This window comes from Sphaeramia orbicularis, chromosome 16 (genome assembly GCF_902148855.1).
Source record: "Sphaeramia orbicularis chromosome 16, fSphaOr1.1, whole genome shotgun sequence".
Classification (NCBI taxonomy): Eukaryota; Metazoa; Chordata; class Actinopteri; order Kurtiformes; family Apogonidae; genus Sphaeramia; species Sphaeramia orbicularis.
Window position 1 is genome coordinate 39,232,444 of NC_043972.1, and position 23,524 is coordinate 39,255,967.

General features: G+C 37.9%; 2 protein-coding genes across 3 annotated transcripts in view; one reads left to right on the forward strand and one right to left on the reverse strand.

The window, feature by feature from the left end:
- On the reverse strand, positions 1–21,101 carry lin28aa (lin-28 homolog Aa). The gene is made up of 4 exons (XM_030158346.1): positions 21,058–21,101; positions 8,724–8,896; positions 4,116–4,300; positions 1–613 (listed from the first exon to the last, which is right to left on the reverse strand). The coding sequence occupies exons 1-4, from the start codon at positions 21,083–21,085 to the stop codon at positions 406–408; spliced, it is 594 nt and encodes a 197-aa protein (XP_030014206.1). The 5' UTR covers positions 21,086–21,101; the 3' UTR covers positions 1–405.
- The window catches only part of LOC115435741 (glycoprotein endo-alpha-1,2-mannosidase-like protein), a 27,482-nt gene continuing 24,903 nt past the window's right edge, over positions 20,946–23,524 (forward strand). The window contains exon 1 of one of the 2 annotated variants that reach the window (XM_030158344.1): positions 20,946–22,038. In XM_030158344.1, the coding sequence (XP_030014204.1) occupies positions 21,534–22,038 (505 nt within the window). In that variant the 5' untranslated portion in view covers positions 20,946–21,533. The remainder of the gene's footprint in view (positions 22,039–23,524) is intronic. The other variant, XM_030158343.1, reaches the window with a different exon arrangement.

Here is a 23,524-nt window from a genome sequence, read left to right on the forward strand (position 1 = left end):
AGAGGCACAGTATTTAAAAAAACAAAACTAAAAAAAAACTAAAAAAAAAAAAAAACTCAACTGCTTCTAAAAAAAAAAAAAAAGTCATCAAGGTAATCCATTATTTGGCATTGTTCACTACTAGTCTCAAGCCTCTCTAACAACAGTGATTTATACATTTAGAAAGCATCCTGAGTGCAATAGTACAGCAGTATTCCTGAGTGTTACACCAAGTTCAAAGAAACAAAACACTTAATAATAAAGAAAAAAAAATGTTAACATTCTGCATGAGCAAATATTTTAACCTGAGGTAGTTCCAAAAGCCGCCTCAACAGTCAGCATGGGAATCTGTGTCCCATCTCTCCATCAAAGCAGTTTGATTGGCCTCTGTGCTTCCCCCGGCTTCAGTGTTGCTCGAATCCTCCTTTAGTCGGAAGTTTCGGGAGGTGGTACTGAGTGGCTGTGCTCCTCCTCGGAGGATGGTTTTCCCTGAGAACCTGGTGAGGACTGTTGTGCTTTGATTGGGCAGTTGGCAACCATATGGTCGATACTCTGGCAGAAATGGCACTTCTTGGGCTGAGGTGGTAACTTGCACTCTTTGGCGTGGTGGTCCAGGCCTCCACAGTTGTAGCACCTACAAGAGCAGATGTGAGCAGAAATCAGATGTGATGTGCTTTAGTGGCGCAAGTTTGCCACTAGATGGCAACATTTGGTTTGGAATAATAGGAGTTCATAAACCTAGAGAGGGCATTCCAGGTCACACTTACTGTTCTGTGACAAAAACAGGCCCACTCAACCACAAACAGGGTCTGTCTTTTATAATTGTCAGTATCACTGTGCAGAAATATGGATTAGTCATGCAATGTTTTCACATTCATTGAAGGTAGAAAATTACTCTATGGTTCACCAAACATTTTGTCACAGGACAGACATAATGCAAGTTTTTGATAAGATTTTAATTCCAGTTGGAAGTGTTTAACGTCACATACATGCCCTGAAAATTTTAAGGATACTAAAAAACATGTCCATTTAATTTTTTCTAAGCATTCGAATAAAGAATATTTGCATACTCAGAGATTTTTTGAGAGGATGTAAAAAGTAATGTCACTTTACATATTTTTAAACAGTGTAATTTAATTAAACAAATAATGCTGGGCGTTTTATTAACCTAATGACATGCTTGGCCGTAATCTTGAATTGATGGAAGGAGTCTCCAGTTCCTTTATTTAAGTAAACATTTTAATACCACACACTATGTCAACTGCAAGGAGAAAACATCTGCTTTCAGAGCCTCGCTTTAAAAACATACATAAGGATTGATCAACAGTATTAAAAGGAGTGCCTTGTCAGATCATCATGGTTGCAACATTATCATCCTGTGAGAAGTGCAGGTCTCTGAAAAACTGACTTCATGAGCTCAGAAAAATGGGCCTGTTCTCAGCTTTATGAAAAGGCATTTTTAGTGAAATCCAGTCCAACTGCTATTTGTGAAATGACAGTTGGCAATAGCTGATACTGATGTTAAGCCAATAGATCCGCGTACCCCTAGAAAATGAGCTACAGCTGTCAGACCAATGTACGGAATCAAAAGACATTTTTCCTGAAACATAGGCATGTAACTCCTCAAGTCAAATAGAAGAACCTCAACAGTCTAAGTACAGTACTTGATGAAAAGTACATACCATTTTCCTCATCTGTACTGATCTCAAAGCATATCTTAAAATCCTCAAAAATGTAAATTTCTAGGACAAAGCACTTTCTTTGAAGTTTAAAGATTCAGGCACAAGGAAGTATCCGATATTATTTCAAGTTACTGTGAACAGCTTGCTCCATTTGTCAGTTAGTCCTTGTTTGAAGTCTGTTTCATTGGCATTGAACTAGAAAATGAAGCACTATTAGGGGTCAACAGGAGCCATCAGGCCTGCCATCCGCTACCTCTATTTGAACATCATCTACAGAATAGCCACGCGTGCAAGGGTGGGAAGACAGATGGGTGGTGGGCGTGCAGTGGCCACTCTGTGCCACTGTGGACCCCCTGCCACCATTGTAGTAGCAGATGAGCTATGGACAGGGGTGGCTGCAGAGAGGTCAGAGCCTCTTTGTGGCAGTGGCTGTTGGGGTGGTGTCAAGGTCTATACCATCACATCACAGGAGCTCCCTACATCAGCATCCATCAGGAGGCAAGTGGAGGGAAAGGGAAGTGGTCCCTTTGTCTAAGAAAGCTGCAGTAATGACCTCTGAACCCTGACCCCCCCCTCAACCACACACACACAACCCACCACTCCACCCTTTCTTCAGTTCTCTAACCCCCAATTCCATCCCCAGCCCCCAGCTCTCTTGCATTTACTCATACGTGGTTGCCATGACAACAGTGACCTTTCACCCCCTTGCTAAGGCTCTTGCATCTGTTATCAATTAAATGGACAGGAGCTTTTTCCTCTCCCTCACTCATATATACATTCACAGAGGTGGTCTACCAAATGTGGTCTGACAAACAGTAGTAGGACTCGCAAAATCCTGCACTTTGAACTAGGAACTTGAACACATACATATACTTTCCTCATCCTCATGAGATGTTGGGTTATCACTCAAATGGTAGTCACCAAAGCATGAAGTTATAGAACAACCAATGCTGCAGAAAGAACAGGAGCTTTTCCTTTCTTTTAATCACATATACACTGGTACGGGTGATCTATGAAAAGCGAACTGAAAAACATAAGTACTGACGAAAAAGCCCTGGACTGAGACCCAGAAAGTGGAGCACATACATGTTGTTTACTCCTTTCTGTGACGTGCCCAATTATCTGTCACAAAAAAACTAGGCGATCAAGCATAAATAAGGCTACAAAACACGAACTGATGTTGCATAATCAAATATGCTAGAGGCGAACAATACCGTATCCATGGATCAGTGTGATCTAGGGAGAGTTATTGAATGACACTGGGCCTCCCAGAGCTCTTTGAGGTGGTAATGATCTCTGTTCTCACAGTGACTACTCTCTGGCTCTAATCACAACTGACACAGAGGGTGAAGTTGATACACCTCTAACCCTGAACTACATCGATATTCAAGGAATGACCCCCGAAAAAGATCCCCAATTCTCCTTTCCTTCACCTTTGCCTTTACATGAAACACTGGCTCTGGCTTTTTAAAGTATCACCCACATTTTAAACTCAGAAGAAACCATAAAAACGCACTTTTGGGTGGGCAGACTTTTTTCTTGTGCCACCAGAAACAACGATGGCTTTTGGTAACTACTGGGCAAAAGAACTGATTGCATCATGCGGGACAGTTTCTACATTCAGATTTCCCAGGAAAATACATAAATATGTTATGCATTGTCACATTACCAGCTCTACAGCCCCACAATGCTTCACTTATAATAGTATGGTGTGACGCATTTTATGAGATTACAGACTCTAAAATTTAGCCCTTGCACTTTTGATAATATTTTTGATTAATTGCCCAGTCATTGTGGCTACTGTGTCAAGACTTGATGACTTTCCTTAAAGAGAAATGCTGACACAAGCCTGATATTTGTTATAATGTGTATGAAATTCTTTTGTCATGTGACTTTAGATTGTTGAGTTATTAGTTGAGTTTAGGAGGTACAAATCGCATCAGAAGAGCAAGTCTGACCAAAAAGAATGGAGTGGGTGTGAATTCACCAGGGGCCAGCAGATTTAAACAGTTATTGATCCAGGTCACACGTCAAGCCTGCTGGTGTGACCCTTGCTGGGATAGAGGTGGGGGTTGGGGTCGAGGGAAAGGAAGGGAAATAAGGACAAGCTAAAATAACCCTTGTATACCTGATTCACATGGAACACTGCTATGAGAGCTTTGTGGACTACTGAAACATTCCCTGTGTCATAAAACAAATATTTTCAACTTTTATGATGATCAACTAATAGCATTGCAGTAGACAGATTAGAGTTTTCTAGCCAGATTTTCTGCAAAATGCCTTCTTGTATGGAGTTATGTGACCAAAATAATGAGATGTACCCCACAGAGGCAATCAACTCACACATCATTTTAACAATTTTTGTGATATTGGCACATTTCACAGTACCTACACCTAACTAAGTGCTACATGTGCAGTGTCTTTCCTGTTCTCTCCCAGTTAACTCCTGCTTACCTGTCTCCTTTGGAACGTCGCTTCTGGACTTTCTTGCCTTTGGGTCTCCTCTCGCTGCCCACACAGTGGATACCACCTGGTCCTGTGACTCGCTGAGACTCCAGGCCCTTTGATGACTTCTTGAAGGTAAACTCGACCGCCTCGCCCTCCTTCAGGCTACGGAAGCCTTCCATGTGCAACTTGCTCTAAAGGGAAAAGAATTCAGCATCAAAATTAGCATTTGGTGGCACAGGAACTCCCATTTCTACAAAAGGCTAAAACCATTAACTGTGAGTTTAATCACAAACTTACACTTACGGGAAGAACACAATAAACCCTGAAATATTACACCCCCAGAGGCCAAACCACCCCCTGTGGAGACAACAACCCTTGAGAACATCCCCCCATTCTTCATTATCAGAGCCAGATTATACTTATCAGGTGTCTGGTATTTTAAGGTAATTCTTAAACCTCACCTGATAAAGACACAGGTACAACAAAGCTTTGTGTTCCAACTCTAACTAGCAGTTTGTTCACTTTGTTCTGCCTAAAACACACAGTTGATTAATGCAGCTTTTGTCTTTTTTTGCGTGTTTGAGTGGTAAACCTGATGAGGATAACCTTCAACCCATCCCCCCTCCAGCAGAACAGCATTCCACACTGCTGCCCCCACCCCCAGCCCTCTTCCCACCCACATCACAAAGCTCCACTAACACACTGACCACCACTACTAACCCTAAACTGCAGGATGCAGGGGTTAGTACTAGGGTTGGGGGCAGGGTGAGAAGACAGAATGGCTTCTCTGGGAGGTTGGGGGTCAGGGTGACATTCTTTGGATAGTTGTTTGGCAGAAAGACATGCAAGATAAAAGTTGGGGAAAAGAACTGTTTGGTCAAAATGATTGATCTCTTCCTTTGATATTGCATTTGTGACATGTTTTAATGAGAAAAAGATGGGAATTTCAAATTGTAACTCGTTTGTTGAAAAGTATTGTGATCAATATAGTTAATCAACAATGGGTACAACAATAGAGCTACAGTTTCAAAGTAGAAATAAGAATAAATACCCTTGTTTACCTGGATACTAATAAACCGGGCCCACCTGAAGTAACCTTTTGAATGGCTCACCCTTTCATCACTAGTGTTTTGTTGGAGACATTTCCGATGGGGAAAAGAAAGAGAGAAAGAGATAAAGAAGGTGTGGTGTGGTCTTAGGGATAAATCTTAAAGACTGACTAACAAAACATTGGGAAATCCCTCTCTAAAAGTCCCATGGTAGAGTTGTGAGATTAAATTGTCACAACTTCTGCAGATTGTTGACACAGGTAGAAAGATAAATGATGTACAGACGAGTGACAAATGGAAGGAAAATCCTGGTGGGAGCGGTCTCTTGTAGGATGACAATAGTCACATCCACTGAGCATGAGAGCCCACAGTGAAAATCTTCAGCAGCTTTCACAGTCACGGGATCTCAAACTCATTTGAGTACTTACAGAAGATTTGTGGGCAATAACTCTGACACCATCACCAAACACGAAGTGCGGGAATATCTTTTAGAAGATTGGTGTTTCCCCTTTCTGTAGACTTCATAAACTTGTAGAATCAATATCATGGTCTGTTGAATTTGTTCTCAAGGTGTGTGGTAGCCCAACACCTCACTAAAACAATTTATGATGGTTTTTAAATTGAGAAATCCTCCATCTATGTTTTGATAGACACCAACCCTTGGAGATTTCCTTTATCTCCCACTAAGTACATGTTTTCAACATAAATAAGAAATTGTCCAAATTCATGAGTTGCCTAACCAGAATTGAGCTTCTCAAGGCACATGGGTTGTTGTGCACAAAGTTCTGAATCAGTGATGATTTGATCCATCAGAAAAAACCTTTAAAACAAACTTCATTACGCAGAAGTTAGATCACAAATTACAAATACAGAGCCTGAGATTGGTCTCTAAACAAAACCTCCCAGCCTCTCCAATCCTTTATCATTCATAACAAACAAGCATCTGCTGCAAACCTCCAACCAGTGAGGGAATATGATTGGTGAGCCATGACATCCGAGTGTCAACATGTCCAAAGAGCCCCAGTCCCATCAGCCCTGTGCCTTGGTGACCGTTAACCTACTTCCTCTCTTATGTGTGACCTTCCCCACCCCCATAACAGACCCTCACCACCCACATTATGTTCAAGTGGGGTTTGTTCCACACAGGTAGGAAGACCAAGGTGGGTCTTCAAGACACCATGCTGAGGTATTAGTAGGTTCCATTGTAAAATCTAACCAGAATGTGTCTGGAGCCATGTGAGGCAGAGAAAGACATCAGAGCTAGGAAGGACAATAGTGGGCTTGCCACTGAGACAAAGAGGGGCTCGGTCACGGCTGAGGGGTGCTTCATTCGGATGCATGGCTCTTTTGTTCACCTGCACAAAGGCCAGTGGATCCCGGGAGTTAATTTTTCTTGACACGCGGCCACTAATTTTAGGTTTGGGGCCTTTTACGTTGCCATAACCTCTGTACATCCATCATTGACAAGCGCACGTGTCTAACTTTTCAAGTGACTCGGAGGGAAGACAGTCGTGAATTTACTGCAAGCAATCACAGAGTACCTTTATTATCCAAGTAAAGAACTGAGCATCGGCTTTTAAACTTAAGAATGAGAAGTCTTGATCGAGATCAGCTTTGTGCTTTGACTCTAGTTAGCCTTATAATATCTTCACCACTTTTATTACTTTTTCCCCACTTTTATTATCTTATTAGTCAGAGATATTAAAACAATCTTTAACTGTGGCATTGAAGCTTGTGTTAAATCTATTGACACCACAGATTTTCAAGTTTCTTTTGAATCTTGGAGAAAGGAAACAGTTTCATTCCACAGCTGAGCTACTTTTTTACAGTATGAGTAATCAAGTCCCAATTTCCTGTGCATACTGCAATAAGATTTCAGTTACAACTTCGGCACAGACCAAATTCGTGTCCCTAAATGCATCATCATAAACACCAATCTTCACAAATGAGTAAGAGCAGCTCAGAATGAACACTAAAATGGTGAAGTGACTGAAAGAACCAACGTTTGAATTACAGGTGTTCTACAAATATTCCGTGCAACAATCAGAACCGTGAGAAAACCATTGTGATAGATAAATGTCTTCACAGCTGGGAGCTCTGTGTGTGTGTGTGTGTGGGGGGGGGGGTGACGACACGAAGGTTTAAACAAAATCAGCCCTCTTCTTCCTCATTTCAACCTAAAAACACACCTAACACACACTCAGGGGGGCTTGAGCAGACAGCAAAAAACCTTTAATCACTTTATGACAGGAACCTTAAGGTGAAAAGAGCAGCTAGTGGGGACTCCTCACATTCACATGCTCAGTCTACATCTTATCAGCCAACCATGGAGGCACTTACTCACATGGAAATCATGAGATAAATGCACTCCTGCTGCTGTTATACCTCTCATTTAATCATTTGTATACCAAAAGGTGAATGAAGGACTTCTTATAGTGAGTGCTGGTTACAGGAGAAGACAAATCAGAAATAACAATACTAAAATACTGAAGCCATTGGGGTTACATTCTTTTGTATATTCTGTTCATTTCACAAGTTCTAGTAGTCCGTTTGTAGCATATTTGTATTAATATTTTATTCGGAAGCCTTTGCACATTCCTACTCTTTCTTAATACTCTGGAATATTTTTCTTGTACAGCTCCTTTTGCACTAAGTGTCTTGCTGTTCAACTGATTTTCATTGTTCCTGTGATAGTGACAATAAAGATCTATTCTATTTTACATCCATCCAAACAATAAAGCGTGCTTCTATAGCTCTAAGAAGTTGCAGAATTCTAGTGATGCAAAGTTCACTGTGCAAGTAATGCATCAAAAGACAAAAGCAAAATGATGAAGTCACTTATAACAGGACTGTCCCCAATGTTAAATCTAAAATGAAATTATTAAAAAAAAAAATCACCCTTTTTACATGGGTTATACAAATAAAATATTTCATTTTTCCTCATGATATGACATTTTCTAAAAATAATAATAATAATTAAAAAAAAAAAAAAAGGCAAAATATGACACCCACTCATAAGTACTGCAAAGGAACATGGAGGTTAAAAATCCAGCATGATCTTAAGAACATCAGAGTCTCTTTTGGTAAACAGTTCAGGAGTAGAAACAGGACGTCTACTAAGTGCCTTTGGTAAAACCACGAGGGAGGCCCACAGCTCTGAACTGTGGCTGCAACACGTGCTCCTCAGAGAGAAACACCCACCAGCACTGTGAACACACGCATACACACACACCACTACAAATACTAATATTATTATCATGCTTTTAACATACAATCCACTTGTGTTGTTTACATTTTTTTTGTTTTTTGCATAAGATCAGTCTTTTACTCACTATCCATTATTGATTAGTAATTGATGGAAGATGTAGAAGTTTTGTTCCTGAGCCCTAATGAAGGCGCATTGGAAACAGATGTGCACCTGGAAAGATATTAGGCTTGTTTGATCGCTTTTAAGACCAAATGTTTCGCCTTATTTGAACGAATTCAGCAGTAAACCGCCTGGGTTTTATCGGCTTTAACACTTGTATGGTTGGTTCCAGTTTGGAGATGAATGAGTGCGTCCTACCTGATGGACAAATACATCAACCGGTTCGTCCAGTGGCACTCCCTCTCGGTTGGTCATGGACAGGAACCCGAAGCCCATGCGGACGTTGAACCACTTGCACACACCGACCCCATGGAAAGACTGCAAGTCCTCTTCAGTACTCGGTCCTTCATCTTCCTCAGTCTTACAAACTCCTAGAATTAAAAAAAAAAAATGCATAAACAAAAAAAAAAAAAAAAAAAGTGACACGTTGGTATGAGTAGAGGATGCGTAAAGAGCGCTTCTTCTAAAAAAAGTTTTTGCGCATCTTAAGTCAAACCCAAATCAATGAACTCAACACACCAAGATAGGTTTGACTTCACTCCCGACACAAACCATCCGCTTCAATAAAAAAAATGAGCAACATATGACTTAATTTTCAATGAAGTCTGCGCAAAGTGAGCGGTCTTACAAACTGCGTGTATATCTGAAAAGCGTTTCACGCGCTAAGACGCACGGAGAATCATCACGTGCGTGAACAATGGCTTAAAATGTTCCACTACAATCAGATGAGACACGTTTAAAGAAAGCAACTTAATCGAGGTGCAGCAAAAAAAAAAAAAACATCACATTTTTCTACTCAACCTGGGAATTCCTGGTTTGAAACGGAGCCCATGTCTTCAGTTCTGCCTTGAGTCAAAATTAGCACCCAAGCAGCAGTATCCTCTTATTTCAGCCCTCAAACTGGGTAATCCTCACAGATTGCCACTTTCATGCAAAATGCAGTAGAAAGCAGAAGCTGCTCAGCGAGAGGGAAAGCGGGAGAGGGAGGTAAACAAAAGGGGGCTGGCAACCTATTCCCCCTAAACAATGAGGGGTGGGGGTGTATGTATATGTGTATGACCCCCCCTCCCCTCCCCAATCACCCTCCTCCTTTAAAAAAAAAAAAAAAAAAAAAAAAAACTCTCAAAGACAATGCAAGGAAACCCGGCCCCTTCAGAAAAGTACCTTCTCAGAAACATCTTCCCCCCAAAAAACTCCAAACGTTACCTTCTGCCATGTTTGTGGAGGGCCAGTTTGCTCCCAGTGTTCTCTGATGCACTGACTTTCTTGCACTGGTCAATATAAATGACCAGTTCTCATCCACACGCGCACAAACCCCCCCACACTCTCGGTCATGTCCACGTGATTCACATTTATAGTCCCCAAGGATATAGACCTTTGCATATGTGTGATTGGAAAGGCCTAAATGATTCCAATCACTTATTATTATTATTATTATTATTATTATTATTATTATTATTATTATTATTAATAATAATAATAATAATAATAATAATAATAATAATAATAATAAAATGAATAAATAAATAAAACACCTAATTTTTGTGAAAATACGTGTGATTTATAGCATTCACATTTGTTCCCATTCATGTACAGTTCAGGTAAATTGAAACGTTTATTTATTTATTTATTTTCATTTATTTCGTTCATGGTTGTGCATTTCATCAGTAAACATTCAGTAATCATCAAGTAAGAAACATGTATACACCCATGCTCGAAAATCTTATATTTCCTGCCCCCTTCTAAATAAGTTCAAAATAAATAAATAAGTAAATAAGTAAATAAGTTTCAAGTCCAGACATATTTTTTTTTATATTAATTTGGCAAAAAAATTCATAAAATAGAGCTAGATTTTTACTTCTGTCTTCTTTCTTTTTTAATAATTATTTCCATATCCAAAATGTTTATAATGTACGAATATAATACTGAATAGCTTGAACAATATTGTGCTGACAATAATTGTTTTTGCAAGGTTATGGCGCAGAAATGCAATTTATGCTGAAGATTTAATTGATTTGATTTTTGATTTAGTGATTTATTCCGAACATGCAATGAAATTAGCATATATGCGAACAAGCAAAATATACATCATACATAATAATACAAATATCAACAATCATAACTATCTTAGACGGAAGAACAACACAATAGTTCCATTTACATGCTCGAAAAGGGGTGGGAAGAAGTGCAACTTATTTAAATTACTGTTCTGCATGCAATGTGACTTCCTACTTTGAAAATTAATTATTATTATTTTTTACTGCTGGTGTTTTAACATGCTTAAAAAAAAAGGTTTGGAGGGGGTAATCTAGATACTTTTGACTTGAAACATGCAGAGGGAGGTGAAGGAAGAGGGACTGCGGATTTTCCACAGAACCAGCAGAGCTGAGTCAAAACAAGCGAAGAGAGTTAAAAACGAAAGCGGTTGAACTGAACAAAAGGACGCAAACTGCACCAAACCAGCCCACAAAACAAGGTAACGGCGTGAAAACAAGCCAAGCTGGTCAAACGAAGTCACAGATCGATAGTGATTGATCACAGCATGTAAAGATGTTGACTCTTGTCCTTGTGGGATGATGGATGAATCAACAACAGTCAAGGAAAGTGATCTGTGAAGGAGTCCATTTAAGGAATATCGAAAACCATATTATTATTATTATTATTATTATTATTATTATTATTATTATTATTATTATTATTTAGTTTTTCAGCTGGTTTGGTTGTAATCATTTTAACTTAAACACAGATGAAACAGCTGCCTTTAGTTCATCGGAAAAATATAGTTAAAAATAATTCGTTAATATTAACAACGAATTTGCCTAAATAATATCGGTTTTTGTTTTGATATTTGTATTTTTAACCCGTTAACAGATCGCTAGTGGTTTTGTTTGAAGTGGTTAGATCCAGTCCCTTTTAAGATTGAAATGAACCATTACTGCCTTTGAACATCCAGTCTATGAGGCCTGAGTTTAGTTCTGTGTTCTATGTTCTATAATTTGTGGATGGGAAACAGTCCAACAGTCAGCCTCACCTCTGTTGGGCTCACATATGACCTGTCCATGTCATCAATACCACAACGACCTCTTGTGGTCCAGCAAAAAACGCGTATTTCACCTGAGAGCACAGGAAACAGTTAAAATCAGAAACGAATTTTACTTTTTTTTTTTTTTATTTTTTATTTTTTATGTGTTGTTTTTTGATTTTATGTGTTGTTTTCTTGCTTGCTGTTTTTGATCACCTTTTATATGTTTCTTTTATAATGTTTTAAATGTGTTTCTTTTTGTTTCTTTTATTTCAATGTCCTGTGTGAAGCACCGTGAATTGCCTTGCTGCTGAAATGTGCTATACAAATAAACTTGCCTTGCCTTGCCTTAAATATATGACACATTTACTATTTTGACCTTTTTCTATTGGAAGTCTTACAGCCGGAGAGGAATTTTACTCTATTTCGGATATTTATTTACTTTCTAATTTTTTTCCCTAAGATATCAACATATTTATTTTTTCGTCTTTTGCTTTAAGGGATTTATAAAGCAATCGTTTCAGACGCATATTTGTTAGATTTTGTTGCTGTAGTAATTGAACCTATTATTATTCATTAACTTGTGTTTTACCTTCAAAATGTTAAATAAAGTCGCAACTTTGAAACTGTACAAATATATAAATATATGGATAAGAGTCCAATAAATCCCATATTTCAACGTTTCAATTGTGTGTGTTTTTTTTTTTTTTAATAACAATTTAGTTTTAGTTTATTTATTTGCATATTGGTCAGAACAAGATGATGAACTCTGAAAAAGTTTGCGCATTGAGCAGACGCCAAAAAAGGCTTAAAAAAAGTAAAAAGTCACAAAAATTAATTAAAATACGAGTATTGATAAAGAATATAAAAGACAAAAGCATCGAGGTTTTGCGTTGTTTTCATTAACACGCGAATATAAGTGCATTAGAGATTAAATCGCTACGTTAAAAAGTTCCAACGCATGAAATGTTTTCCATCCTGCAACTCATATAAAGTGTGCTCTTAAGCGCCTATCTGCCTTTAACAGAATTTTCCATACACTTCATATCGATTATAAACACACACATGAAAGATGCATTATTTTATGTGCTGCAGTTTTCATTTGGTTGTCTGCAGTTTGGACAGCAATAATGAGTCTAAGCTCAGACACACGTGTGAATGAAATTTTGACCCTGGGTTTTATTTCTTTTTCATATCAGTGCAGGGGCCAGTACCCCCCTAAGCGTATCCTCATGTCTTCTTGGCCGGAAGTTTTACAGAAGAAGAAGAAGAAGAAGAAGAAGAAGAAGAAGAAGAAGAAGAAGAAGAAGAAGAAGAAGAAGAAGAAGAAGAAGAAGAAGAAGAAGAAGAAGAAGAAGAAGAAGAAGAAGAAGAAGAAGAAGAAGAAGAAGAAGAAGAAGAAGAAGAAGAAGAAGAAGAAGAGAAGAAGAAGAAGAAGAAGAAGAAGAAGAAGAAGAAGAAGAAGAAGAAGAAGAAGAAGAAGAAGAAGAAGAAGAAGAAGAAGAAGAAGAAGAAGAAGAAGAAGAAGAAGAAGAAGGTCTGAAAGCAGCTGTAGGCCCTGCATCTACACTACAGCTGGAGATTCAATCCAACAGACCAGGGGTGTCAAACTCATTTTAGTTCAGGGGCCACATTCAGCTAAATTTGATCTGAAGTGGGCTGAACCAGTAAAATAGCAGCATAATTATATATAAATAATGTCAGCTCCAAACTTTTCTCTGTGTTTTAGAGCAGGGGTGTCAAACTCATTTTGGTTCAGGGGCCATATTTAGCCCAATTTGATCTCAAGTGGGCCAGACCAGTAAAATAATGACTTAATAACCTATAAATAATGACAAATCCAAGTTTTTCTTTATGTTTTAGTAAAAAAAAACAAAAAACAAAAAACAAAGAAAAAAACAATTAAATTATGAAAATATTTACATTTTATAAAAAAGATGTGAATAACCTGAAAAAACAGAAATTTCATTTAAAAATTAGTGCAATTTGAACAATATTATGCCTCAACTTATTATTTGTACATGTACATTACACACAATGTTACATAAACATTTGGTAACAGGCAGAATATTGTTAAAATTTTGGAGTTTAGAACTACAATTTGAATAATTTCTACAATATTCCATCTTTTATTATTAACACAACTCCAGATCACAATGGATCCATAAATGCACAAAACATTTAGTAACAGGCAGAATATTGTTAAAATTGCACATTTCGGGTTGTTCATCTTTGTTTTTATTTATGTATTTATTTACATTTTATTGTGAAAGAATAGTTTTGTAAATGTAAATATTTTCACAGTGAAATCTTTTTTTTTTTCATTTAATTTTTTTCCACATAGTTTTTCACAAAGAAAATTTGTAGTTGTCATTATTTATGGGTTATTGTGTTGTTATTTTTACTGGAGATCACATTGGTCTGTATGTGGAACCTGAACCAAAATGAGTTTGACAACCTGGACAGTTCAGGTTAATTTTTGCACTTTCATCCCACGGGCCAGAATGGAACCTTTGGGGGGCAAAATTTGGCACCTGGTCCGCATGTTTGACACCTGGGTTTTACAGCAAAAAAGTTGATTTACATTATGAAAAGGTTTACATCTGCAAACTATTTTTTCAAAAGATGTGAATAACATGAACAAACTGAAAAAATAAGAGTAATTTTAACAATATTCTGCCTCAGTTTATCATTTCCACAAGTACATTATAATTTACAGATCACAGTGGATCAACAAATACACAAAACATTTAATAACAGGCAGAATCTTGTTAAAATTGTACTTACTTATCTTTAAGACATTTCAGGTTGTTCATATTTGTTCAGGTTATTAACAATTTTGGGAAATTATACTTTGTTTTAGTGTAAATACATGAAAATATTTACATTTACAAAGGGAAAAGTTTAGAGTTGTCATTATTTATATGTTATTATGATTGTATTTTACTGAATCCTGCCCACTGGAGATTGAATGGGTCTGAATGTGGAACCTGAACTAAAAGGATTGTTAATATCTTAGAGTAATTTTTGCATTTCACAAATTCATCCCAAGGGCCAGACTGGACCCTTTGGTGGGCCGGATTTGGCCCCCGGGCCGCATGTTTGACAGCTGTGCAATACACCATCTACAATGTTAGAATATAAAGGGACAAATCCCACCTCCTCTATCAGTGCAGTGGTTTTTGGTGGTTCTTGTTATCCTGATGTAACATTTTGGCTTTAAAACGATTAGTAAAAAAAACAAAAAAACACCTAATTTTCATGTTTTTAGTATTTACAGAATAATGGCATGTAACTTTTGAGAACACACACAGTACTAAAGAATGATGAATTCTGACATAGAATATGAATATTATGAATAGAAAGGGCTGAAGAAAGCAAAACATGTGTTCCATTTTATTCTATTAGAACTTCCACTTTGTTAGCTGACCTAAAAGCTGGGTCCTGCAGAAATCTGCTCAAAGTTAAAAAGCTTGAAAATACTATGCACTGATAGGCTCTAATAATTAGGGCATTCTGAGCTCCTACTCTGCATGTCTGCATAACAGGCTAGAGAACTGAGAACCAACTTAGCCCTTATAGTGATCCACAGCTTCTACACTTCAACAGAACCTTTAAAACACTGTCAGATGTTTTCCATATATATTTTTTTAACCCATAAAGACTCAGTGCTACTTTTGTGGCAGTTCACAAATGAATTTTTCTCTCTATTTAACCTTTCTTAAGTGGTTTATCACCATTTATTGTAATATTATGCTTATATTTTCCATTTTTCACTGTAAATCATGTAGTATTTCAAACTGATTAAGAAGGCCAGCTCTATCCTGGGATGTCCTCTGGAACCTGTGGAGGAGGTGGGGGAGAGGAGGTTGACAACCAAGCTGTCCTCCATGATGGACAAAGACCCCCCTCCCCTTCAACACACACTCACTGCACAAAGGAGCTCCATTAGTGACAGGATGAGACACCCAACGTGTATGAAGGAGAGGTACTGCAGGCAGGTCTGTCAGGCTCCACAACACAAGCGGCTCCAAATAATTCTGTGCAATAAACCAGATCCCTATCCAACCTGTGGCATGATCAGCATGTGCACAGCTGTAAACTGTATATTGCTTTTTTGATTTGTCTTTGTTTTTGATTTTGCTCTTCTTTTGCTCTTGTGTGCTTTTGTACTTTGCAGCTGTAAACCTGGAATTTCCCCTTGTGGGACTAATAAAGGCATATCTTACATCTTATCTTATATTTTTTCCTATATTAAATTCCCTATATTCAATTTAGATGTTTATGAAAACTCAGAGTTAATTCAAAGGTTATTAAAAACAGAGAAAACTGAAGGAAAAGTGACTTTTTCAGTCAAATCTCATTAACTGAACATAAAACAAGTGTCTCCATCCACTGTCGTTGATCCAACTCCATGGGTTTTTACCTGTGAATCAATGTTGTTGATGGTGTTTCCGTGTTCACTCCAGAGCCTCTGTGCATCCAAATTAGTGGATCAAGAGATATTAAATGGTTTAGAACAGTAGATGCTTTTGGTTGCCCGTGAAGGTTTGGGTCTTTATGGGTTAAGGGCAAACACTGTGTATAAAATGTGAGTGAAACTGATGAACACATAGAAGACTGCGACAAATACTACTGAGATTAAAACCTATTAAAATGTAGTAAAACACAGCTGTGTGTGACAGTTCACACTATGTAAATTCATAAAAATGTGTTTATGTCATTGGAAAGGTGGGACAGTACACTATGAAGGATGAGTCTACAGACACACAGTAAACTGAGAAAACTTACAAGTATTTCAGCCTAATATGTGACATAATTAAAAAGATGAATGAATTGAATTTTTCTTTTCATGTCATGATATGTAATTCATGAGGAAATCCATTACTGTGCACTGAGGATATGATACATTAGAACACATAAGCTACATCTGTAAAATGGTACTAATGAAAAATAATATGTTATCACTGTATATATTTATTATTATTATTATTATTATTATTATTATTACTACTACTACTACTGCTATTACTACTACTAATAACAGTAATGGATTACATTTCTATAGCACTTTTTTGGATACTCAAAACGCTTTACATTATTGACCCATTATTCTTTCTGTCTCACACCCCCCCCTCTGGTGGTGGTAAACTAAGCTTGTATCCACAGCTGCCCTGGGGCAGACTGACAGAAGCGTGGCTGCCAATTCACGCTTACGGCCCCTCCGACCACCACTGAACATTCATACACCAGTGTTAGTGACACTGGAGGCAAGGAGGGTGAAGTGTTCTGCCCAAGGACATGACAGACTGACTAGGACAGAGCAGGATTCAAACCGCCAACCCTTTGGTTATTGAACAACCCGCTCTACCTTCTGGGCCATATGTATAATTTTGGAGAAAATATGAAAAGTCAGAAGTTAATGTATAACAGGAATGATGCTTTTGTGTTTTCTGGATGACAGACATACAGTAACAATAACATAACCGTGGTGGAGTTAATAATCTGCCCGCTCCACACACTTAACCCATAAAGACCCAAACATCTACTGACAACCAAAAACATCTACTGATCTAACATATCTAATACCTGTTGATCCGCTAATCCTATAAATACATGTAAATAATTGGTGTAAAATACAGTTTGTCATCTTTTCATGGTCATCAGATATGACCCACTTGGATGTTCAGAGGCTCCACAGTGAACATGGAAACAATGTCATTGACAACAACATTGATTCACCAGCAAAACCCATGGAGTTGGATCAATGACAGTAGATGGAGACTCTTGTTTTATATTCAGTTAAGGATATATTTGTTGAAAAAGTCACTTTTTCTTCAGTTTTCTCTGTTTTGACATAATAACCTTTGAAATTATTGTGAGTTTTCATGAGAATCTAAATAAAATATAGGGAAATACATGATTTACAGTGAAAAATGCAAAATACAGAGGGTAATATTATAATAAATGGTGATAAATCACTTAGGAAAGGTTAAGTTGAGACACAAATTCATTTGGGAATGGCCAGAAAAGTAGCAGTAGGTCTTTATGGGTTAAACACATTAATAAACTGCCCAGCTAAAAAAAAAAAAAGAACCATAGTTTTTTGTTGGACTGCCTATTGCTTTGATTTCAGGACACATTCACCATGGAGTTGTTTGTGCCAAATGCTGATGATGTAGTGTCATAATAGATGGAACAACATATTTTCCATCCAGAGCAGCATTATTATTATTTTAAACCAGGATCTAGTATTAGTGATGGACTGCTGTGTAAAGTCTTCTCCATCACATCCCATAGAGTCACAGGTTTACTTCAGGACCCATGCTCCCTGATCCACTTTTGAACCTGATGAATCCCAGTATTGTCATCTTGGCATAAGGCTGTGTCATCAGGGAAGAAAAGGTCCACTGATGTTCAGACCTGGTCATTCAGTAGATTCAGGTTCAGCTGACCTCATTTTCCGAACACATACCATTGCTTAACCTAGACCTGACCGACTGAAAGAACCACAGGCTTTTACTGCATAGCACTAGGCATGATGGGTAATCACTTCCTTCACCTCTCTTCTCACAGTGATGTGCCCATCACTGGACTCATCAGACCACATGACCTTTTTCCATTCAAACACAGTCCAATCTTTATGCTCTCTATCAAACTGATGCTTGCTTTAGAAATAAGGAGCCATTCACTGCATCATTTAACCCATAAAGACCCAGAGCTACTTATGTGTCAGTTCCCAAATTACATTTTCTTTCTATTTTAACCTTTCTTAAGAGATTTATCACCTTTTGTTAAAATATGATCCTCTATATTTAGTGTTTTTCAGCGTAAATTATGTATTTTCTCATATCTAATCCGTTGATCATATAGATGTTCATCAAAGCTCAGATTAAATTCGAAGGTTATTGAATCAGAAACAGAGAAAACTGAAGAAAAAGCAACGTTTTTGACAAATACATCATTAACTGAACATAAACCAAGTGTCTCCATCCACTGTCATTGATCAAACTCCATGGGTTTTCCTGGTGAATCAATGTTGTAGAAGATGACGGTGTTTCCATGGTAACTATGGAGCCTCTGAATATCCAAATGGGTCATATCTGATGACCATGAAAAGATGACAAACTACATTTTACACCAGTTATTTACATGTATTGATAGGATTAGTGGATCGACAGGTATTAAACAGATTACATCAGTAGATCGTTCTGGATGTTTGGGTCTTTATGGGTTAATTAAAGAACTTTATAAATTACTGCAGTAAATATCCAATGGAGGCTTTTACCTGTTTGTTTAATTAAATCTATGAGGGAGTTTTTTTGACTGGGCACTGTTTATTACCTTAACCCTTTCATGCATGAATTATGAGAACCTTGGTCAATATTTGTTTCTTGAGTGATTTTATTCCTCTTTAGGCATGAAAAAACAATGCAATTGAAATTTTTTTATGACCCGATTTTTCATGGAGTTACAAAAAGGTCCACTCAGCTGGACACCATGCGTTTAATTTTTGAAGCAAAGAAACATGTATTTAAAATTCATCATCAGAAAGTGATGTATTGGGTGAAAACTATGAAATAAAAATATTTTTAAATTATTTTTAATTTCGTTTTTACTATTTTAAATGCCACTAATTACATTCTAACATACTCTAATACAGTGGTTCCCAACCTTTTTTGGCTCGTGACCCCATTTTAACACCACAAATTTCTGACGACCCCAGACATTCAAAATTACGTTTTTTTTTGCTAAAATTAATTTGTTTTTGATCAGGCAATAGTTTGCTGTACTATATTGCAAATAAACGTTAATTTTAGATGACATTTTGGCTATATAATGTGTATAACACACCTTTTTGGTGTCTGCTTCTCAGTTTCTCTTGGAGATGTCTTAGTGGGGCCAGGCGGGTGAAATAATCTTTCTGTTCTCTGTTCGGTCCTGTTTTCTGACTGCAGCTGTGTCCAGGCAGGTTGAAGTGTATAACACACGCAGTCACATGATCGGGTCAATCAAGATATGCCCTCTCAGATATTATATCCTGCATTTTATTTGAACTTCATTTTTATGAGGAAAAGTATGTGGTGTTTTAATTATAATGAAATATGTATTGAATCATTAAAAAAAACTTTCTATCAGTATTTTTTTTTTTTTTTTTATCAGTTACTAGAAATTTCAGGTGACCCCATTTGAATTCCAGGTGACCCCAAGGTTGACAGACACTGCTCTAATGCCAGTTATTACTCACTTCATGGAGATATTATGCAAAAAAAAAACAAAACAAAAAAAACTTCTGTTTAAGAAAACTGTTAATTACAGTCTAATAACTATTAGCAATTGATTTACACTAAAACATGTTACTGCAGATCAGGTTTATCAAGAACAAAAAGTTACAGTTATGGTATGAATTGCAGTTTTTGAGATGATGCATAAGCGTTCACTGTCTGTCTTAAATGTTAATGTGTGCTTGTTGTTCCTCATCTAGTTGGTATGTGTTGTCCATTACCATCAGGTATTGTTCTTACCATTGCTGGTATGTGCTGCCCTTTACCATTAGTGCCATTGTAGTTTTTTGTTTTTTTTCTTACCATTGTTGGTACATAATTATTGCTGTTCTTTACCACTTGTGGTATTGCAGTTTTTTTGTTTTTACCGTTGTTGGTATGTAATTATCACCATGTAAGTTGATGGTTAACTGTTACCTGTGGTAACACCACCAGGAATGTACTTTGTTTCTATTTTTTTTTTTTTTACACACATTTTGGTAATGTAATGTAAATGCTGTCAAATGAGTTCATTCTAATTTGGTATAGGCCTATTTTGTTTATTGTTCTGGCTTGAAGTCAAAGGACAGGAGTGAGTATTTAAAATGTTATTATGTGAAGTTATTTGATGATGAGAATGGAGGTGGGATTAAATAAGTTTTTCTTCTTCCCACTCCTTTTCAAGTATAGATGAATGATTTTTTTTTTTTTTTTAATTTTGAATTTGCATGTATTCTGTAAATGCTCGAAATAAACAAACAAATGAAATGAATGAATGAACTGTGTTAGCTGATACGGAACTAAAACAACAAAACCCATGAATATACAAGAGAACATCTGGAGAATAACTGTCCACTGTACTGACCACTATGCATGAAAGGGTTAAAAATCTCATAATCCCTGGCAGTATTGGAAGGCAGCACGTGAAGGAGGCTTGTGTTCTCTAAAATGACCACTAGATATCAGTATAACTCGACTCACAGACAAACCAGAGAGTAACTTTAAAAATATCAGCACTAATAATGTGTCTCTACCAAATACACCCATCATTTCTGTGCTGAGCCATTTCATGACACTTATCATGTCAAGTTCATGAGAAGATGCTTTTGGACTCTTATCTGTGCAGAGAATGCGTTTTTTTTTTTTTAGACTCTGCAGCTTCATAAAATACTCCAAATATAGAATATACGAGTCCCGCCTTCTTTGATATCAAAAAACTGACTGTGTAAAGGAGCGACCAACCAACCACGGGGGCTGGAGAATCTCACGGACATCACCGGAGAGCAGCACTGCCGGTCCTCAGTTCAGATGTGGGACTGACACACTTCAGATGATGGGAACAGCACCGGACCATCCGCCTGCCACAGCTTAAGGCAGTTCTTCCAGGAGTTCAAGCCTCAGCTGACACTTGAACTACATCCTCCTCTATTATTCAGATCGTAGCAGGTCGAGCGCTTCGGGAAGAAGAGAAGGGAAGGGGACTGTGGGACTGTAAGACCCAGACCAGGGTCCGGATCAGCACAATGCAAAACAGGAGGCTGCAGAAGAAAGTTAGAGATCCCACCGACAGCTGCGTCAGGTAGTCAGCTGTGACTGCAACCATGTAGCGGCTGTGTTTACTTCAGAAAAGTCTTCATCAGATGTCATGCACGACACTTTAAGACAAGTAGCTCTTAGGTTGTGAGGTTCAGGAGCCTGTCGCCGTTTGCTGCTGTTCCAAACATGGCAAGACTCCGGAGGAAAGCTTGCATAGCCTTGTTCCTGTTCACCTTGTTTGTCTTCGGAACCATGATGGGACTGAGGACGCTGAAGCCCAGTGACGGCTTCTCGGATCTGGCTCCGGGCTTGGAGATCTTACCCATGATCGGGGGGAAGATGGACCGGCGCTCCGTGTCCCGTGATGCCACTGCGTCCCCGGGTCAAGCCCACCAACCCAACACCAAAGCAGTTTTGTCTAACTCCGGCCCCGAGGGGACAATATTTTATGACGTTCACATTTTCTACTACATCTGGTATGGGAACCCCCATATGGACGGCAAATATATCCACTGGGACCACATCCTAGTCCCGCATTGGGATCCCAAAATCGCAGCCAGCTACCCGAGAGGAAGACACATGCCTCCTGAAGACATCGGCTCCAGCTTCTACCCAGAACTCAACCCCTACAGCTCCAGAGACCCGGACGTGTTGGAGTCCCACATGGAGCAGATCGGAGCATCTGCAGCAGGTACAGTTCGGTGAGGTAGCGGGCACCTCTTGTCTCTTGGAGAGACATAAAAAAAAGATGTAGTGTTGTTTGTATAGCTCAGCAGATGCACTAAAACCTGGCTTCTAAGCGCAGAGATCCCCCTTTTCTGTTTCAGGGGCACACAACACTTTCAGCACCACACGTTTACTGGACAGCTCCTCACACAGTCTGCAAATACAGTCTGAGCAGCTGCGAGACTGCACGAGTTTACACTGAAAGGATGTGGGTATACATATGGCAAACTGATAGAAATATCATATTCCACATAATCGACTCTATGTGTAAAGCAAAGAAATGTGATCTACCTCTGAAGATGAGATAACCAGTTGTTGTTACATTAGAAAGGGGGAAAGACTAATGTGTGCAAAATGTTCACTTGTATGGGCAGTTCATCTCACAAATAAACCAGAAAGGGCCACTCTGGAAGGCTTTATGGGAAAGTTTTCTGCTAAAATTCACATACAATGATTAGAATAAAGTCAAACAATATTACAGCATAATCTGATTTCACTTCAGAGTGTCTGTGAGTCCTTAGCCCTTTCATGTATGAATTATGAGAACCTTAATCAAGAGTGTTTTTGGTCAACTTTAGGCATGAAAAAAACAATGTGATTGAATTTTTTTTTTATGAATCTGTTTTTCATGGAGGTACAAAAATGTCCACTTAGCAGGACACCATTTAATTCATTTAATTTTTGAAGTAAAGAAGCATGTGTTTACTGATATATTGTGTGAAAACTATTAAATAAAGAAACATTTTTAATGCCGCTGAACTAATGTTCTCTCACATTTTATGCTAGTTATTGTTCACTCAAATAATATGAAAAAAAAAACAAAAACTTTTTGTTTAAAAAAAAAAAGCCTGTTAATTACAGTCTAATAACAATTAGCAATTGATTTACACCCAAATATGAAAGTGCAGATCAGGTTTATCAAGAACAGGAAAGTTACAGTAATGGTCTGAATGTCAGTGTATGGGATGGTGCATAAGCGTCCACTGTGTTGACTGATATGGAGCTAAAACAACAAAACCTGTGAATATACAAGAGAACAGCTGTAGAATAACTGTCCACTGTAGTGACCACCATGCATGAAAGGGTTAAAAAGATACAAACCCAATCAGCTGCCTTAAATGTAATGTTGATACACCTGTCTGAATTTAGTGATTGGTTGATGATTGTTCAAAATGATAGAAAGAAAGCCTAAAAAACTGAGGAAAATAGGAAGTTTGGGCACTATGAAAGTCATTTAATATTGTTCTGTGTTCACATCAGGAGCATCTCCAAGGTCTGAAAGTACAAAGGGGTGTGAAATAGATCTTAGATTTCATCCATAATGGTCTTCATTTTAACATGCTGAAACCCTGCACTTGCTTCTATTCTGAGATCCCCAAGTTTAGATCAGTTTTGAAACCCTCATGTAATATTGATAAGATTCTTGGTTTTTTTTTTTGTTTGTCTCAAAA

Excerpts from the sequence above, each read along its gene's own strand:
- lin28aa (XM_030158346.1), bottom strand. The coding sequence starts at position 21,085 with ATGTCCGTGAGATTCTCCAGCCCCCGTG. Across the intron at positions 4,301-8,723 it reads TTGATGTATTTGTCCATCAG|AGCAAGTTGCACATGGAAGG; the intron begins GTAGGACGCACT and ends TTTTCCCTTTAG. Across the intron at positions 614-4,115 it reads CGACGTTCCAAAGGAGACAG|GTGCTACAACTGTGGAGGCC; the intron begins GTAAGCAGGAGT and ends CTGCTCTTGTAG.